This window comes from Leptodactylus fuscus, chromosome 1 (genome assembly GCF_031893055.1).
Source record: "Leptodactylus fuscus isolate aLepFus1 chromosome 1, aLepFus1.hap2, whole genome shotgun sequence".
In the NCBI taxonomy this organism is placed as follows: Eukaryota; Metazoa; Chordata; class Amphibia; order Anura; family Leptodactylidae; genus Leptodactylus; species Leptodactylus fuscus.
In genome coordinates this window covers 303,240,606-303,245,246 of record NC_134265.1, presented here as the reverse complement: position 1 = coordinate 303,245,246, position 4,641 = coordinate 303,240,606, and the positions used below count along the sequence as shown (strand labels likewise).

Sequence of the window (4,641 nt, the reverse complement as noted above, 5' to 3'; positions counted from 1 at the left end):
AAAACACTATTTGGCATTGAGATCCAACTGCAGATCTCAATTCCCGACAGCGTTTCAACAGTGAATTTCTCCAAAACTGTACATCCAATCATCAAGTTCTTGATATCATGTTAAAGATGAGATTCTCCTCTTTAAAATGCAATTGAAAGCATCAAGATATGTTGATGCAGTCCAAAGATATAGAGCTCCAAATTGTCCCCCCCTCCTGTCTAAGCAAGCAATTTGCGATCTAACAAGAAAGGAAGAGGGACACGGAGCAGCCCAGCAGAGAGAGAGAGACAGAGAAACGATCTCTCTCTCTGCATAACTTGTATGTGACAGCAGGAGGGGTTGGCAGGGACTCTATTGTCCCTATTAACCCTTCTCCTGCCAATCAGAGCGTATACTATACATTTGTCTCTGATTGTCACATACAGTTATAATGTAATTCCCCCCTGAGCTTTACTAGTGGGTTATTCTTATGTTATACCTCCTGAACATAACCAGGAAGTTTGTTGGCACTGTGACCCAGACATTTACCATTGTCCAGGTCGCAAGCCAAAAAAAAAAAAAAAGTCGCACCAAACACTTACACAACATATACATAAAGTCGCAAATAAAGTTTACATTTCACCCAATCCCTGTCCTGTCTATACCTGAGCTTTCTACAGTAAAATACGTCTCTAGTGATATCCGTTACACACTAAAATAATAGTAATGACGATTATCACTAGAGATGAAAGTATAGATTGCTAAAATTATTATAGGGGGATGGAAAATAACATTTTTATGTAAAGTCCTATTTAATTTGCATGCACAAAATGGGATGGCGCATTTCTGCGATTTTGGCGATTCTTTAACACCCGCCCATGTAAATATATACATGTGTGGTATGTATGAACTCCTCACATATTGCAGTTTTATGGACAGTACATTATGTTTGCAGAAAGGGATTTCTTGAGCCGCACTTTAGTTGCAAACTTGAATTTTTGCGCAATTTATGCTAGCAATCTCTGTTTGCGGCAAAGTTGAATGAAGGTGGTTGTATATATAAACTATTAAATTGTGTTTTTATATACGGTATGCTGTGTACTCTGAAAAAAGTTAGATTTTGGTATCACAGTCACAGTTTGCTAGGTGCAGTATAGCTTTTTAACATCTTAGTGAACAACAGCAAAATCCTGCTTGTCTTCTGTATTCGTGTTTTTGGGAGTCCGAGCTCTTGTTGTAGTTGATGTTTGCGGTACATATAGTATATATACACATTGTATACACCATAAGCTATTATTTTAAAAGTATTTTGTATATGAATGTGAGATTGAACATGAGTTTTAGGTGCAAATATGTGTTTTAGCGTATTTTTTCAAAAAATTATTTGTGTTGGTCGCAAAGTTGCATGAAGGTGGATGTGGCTATCGATGACCAATTAAGACATTTGTAATCTTCAGGTTGTCTACTTTCAAAAAATATATAGGGTTTAGGGGTTCACTTACTTTTCATGGTGTGTAATCCCTACATTTTATAGGATGATACTTTTTTAACATTTCCAGCTTCAAAGCAGAATTTTGTTCCTTCCAGTTCTAGCGATTTTCTGAAGACACGTGCATGCAGGTTCAGGCCATAGTGATATGTATGAACTCTGCACATGTTGAACTCTTATTTTTAGGAGGTTTGGTGCATTTAATTTTTTGTTTGGTTTCCGCTTTTAACAACTAATATACATTTATTTGCATTTTTTCATAAAACATTCACTTTAAATCAAAATTGCATGAAGGTGCCTGTTCGTATACAGTACCAAGTGGCATTCTGACAATGCTGCAGGTGTCTACTTTAAGAAAATATATAGGTATGGGGGGGTTGGATGCTTTTTTAATGTTGCAATTTAGGTTTGATTTGTCCATCTCAAAACTGTGAAAATTGCTCTGGCTACTGGAGGTGCAAAATTTCCAGAGACCCTTGGCAGCGAAAAGGTTAAAGGTTTGCAAACATGTTGTAACACCTGATAGATATTAGGAAATTTATGTCAGAAAAGCCAAGCTTTGACTGGAATGCCACATCCCTTTCCACTGCGAGGAACAATTGAGAAATACAATTTGCATAGATAATGGAACCAGTTAATTTAACGCAATTATACCAGAAAGCTGCCTTGATCGGTTTATAAATTCCCTCCCAAAATTGCTGACACCACTCTAAAAGGCCACATGTGCATTATTAGATTAGTATTAATAATTATCTACTGGTTGACCTTTCAGGAAATGTAAATTTCTTATCTGTCAGTTTATCTGTTATTGTTATGATTATATGCAAGACCACAATAAAAGCAATAGCAGGAGATTAGGTGATGACGGCAAGCAGTAAAGACAGTTATCTATAACTAGCACACTTCTACAAGCCACATCAGACCCCTAGATGCCTTCACCAGAACTCACTGCAAGGAGAATTGGACTTGCGCTGGATCTGGGGATCTGAATTGTTACCAAACAGATTGATGTATTAATAATAAATGCACTGTTGTGGAAACCAAAACAAAATCCACTAAAACTTACACAGTGGTGTGGCAACAAGAGAAGTCAGCAGGGTCAAAACCAGGAGAGGACGTGATAAGCAGAAATAGGAGATGAAAATATCCGGGAAATAAGTCAAGGGTCACAAATCCAGCCAGGAATGTCAAAGCAGAATCAGGAGGCAAATAGGAAATCCAGTGAGCAAACCAGATGTCAGTAAGCAAACAGGAATTCACAGACAAAATGGAAAGCCGAACTAGAAATAGAAAACTAAATTAGTTGGCACTAGTGTCAGGAGGGCAGGGTCTTATATAGGCCTCCAATAGCTGCTAACTGGACAAAGCCAGCAAGTCTCTGAAACTGCAAAAGCTTCCCAGGATGGCATGGTTACATTAAAGGTGCAGCAGCCGGATAGAGATTCCTGACAACTGTGCCTTCCTACAGCTGTCTAAATATTGTGAATTATGAATGTATTTACTTTACCAAAATGTAGAATTTTGAGAAAAGTTAATCTTTTTATTGCAAGTAAATGCTTTCTTAGAAGAGGAGACTGAACAGGAACAAATATTGAACTCTAATAGTCAGTAAGCTGTATATACAAGAAATGACGCATATAAGAATTAAGCTGTATATATTACAAAAGATGTATATAAGACGATACCTACATTTTCGTCATATGTACCAATTTTCCAGGAATACAATAGATTTTTTTGATCATATATTAGTGATGGCTACAAGGTGGACTATTCTTGGAATGGTAACTACTCTTCGGTGTACAAATTATTCTTGTATTAAATAAGCAGTCATACATGAGCTCCTTTGAAATGTTGATGTAAAGTACTGTGAAGCTCATCTGTCATATCTTGTAGCTGTTCACTTTAATTCCGAGCTATAAATAACAGCAGACATGAGGGTGTTTAATGCAAACCCCTCCTTCAAATCATTGTTCATAAATGATGAGGTCACTGCAGAGCCTGTCTGTAAGGGAATAGTGCTTTATTGGCCGAAATCCAGTAACTGTAACTGAGAACTTCATTCACTAAACATAGGCAGAAATTTCAATGGCATTAAATGACATATAGCAGCTTATATTTAACACCACTAACTCCAATACCAACACACTATTAAGATCTGAAACACCTGTTGTCAACAGGCTTCTTCCATCATCCTATTTGTCCTCCAAGACTCTGGACTTAATGGCTGTCACCCACAGGATAAAGCTACAATGCGTTGCAATGTTTTTTGCATTGCTGGGATGTGTTCTGATCTGTGTTAGCACTTTTGTGCCTCTCTGGAAAAACTTAAACCTAGATCTGAACGAGATGGAAATCTGGAACACTGGACTGTGGCAGACGTGTGTGGTACAAGATGAAGGTGGCATGGAGTGCAAAGATTTTGATTCCTTTTTGGCATTGTCACTGCCACTACAGATGGCAAGAATTCTGATGCTTATCTCTGATGGCTTGGGGATCATTGGTCTTATAGTTTCTGCCATGTGTTTGGAATGTCTGAAGATTGGAGAAATAGACACCAAAAGGAAGCAAGCTATGCTTGGTGGGACTCTACTTGTGATCTCAGGTGTCACTGCTTTAGTTCCAGTTTCTTGGATAGCTTATGATACAGTCCAAGAATTTTGGGATGAGACAATCCCAGAAATTGTACCCAGATGGGAGTTTGGAGAAGCTATGTTCATGTGCTGGTTTGGCTCTTTCTTCCTTATATTTGGAGGGTCAATCTTGTTTTGTTCAATGCCATCTACACATGACCAACCAAGTGTTAAATGTGTAGATACAAATATCCCTGGATCTTTATATCGACCGGCTTCTGTGCAAAGCAGGTGCCCTGATCTGATCATCTAAATGTCACAGAACTGAGAAGACTTCAGGAATCTAGAACAATATACTTCCATCCTCAGAGATTTATATACACACTACAGATTAGACTTAATTTTTTATGGAGCTGTATTCATTTTAGTAAGATATTACATGTCTTTTGTTAGATGCAATTTATACATTTATATATAAGGCACCATTTTTATGTTCTATCTGTGTTATGGTAACAATGTTATTTATTCTTGGTTTATGTTATATATATTATAGTTTATTACAATTGGAATGACTTGAAATGTGAAGTCTGCTAAAACAGGTTACACAACTGA

At 37.3% G+C, this 4,641-nt stretch overlaps 1 protein-coding gene across 1 annotated transcript; it reads left to right on the top strand.

Moving 5' to 3' along the window:
• Positions 1-3,496: 3,496 nt before the first annotated feature.
• On the top strand, positions 3,497-4,342 carry LOC142195811 (claudin-24-like). The gene has a single exon (XM_075265864.1). It carries the CDS (start codon positions 3,680-3,682, stop codon positions 4,340-4,342), a length of 663 nt encoding a protein of 220 aa, XP_075121965.1. The 5' UTR covers positions 3,497-3,679.
• The last annotated feature ends 299 nt before the right edge of the window (positions 4,343-4,641 follow it).

Bases quoted from the DNA above. Each gene is read 5' to 3' on its own strand.
- LOC142195811 (XM_075265864.1), top strand. From the start codon at position 3,680: ATGGCTGTCACCCACAGGATAAAGCTACAATGCGTTGCAATGTTTTTT.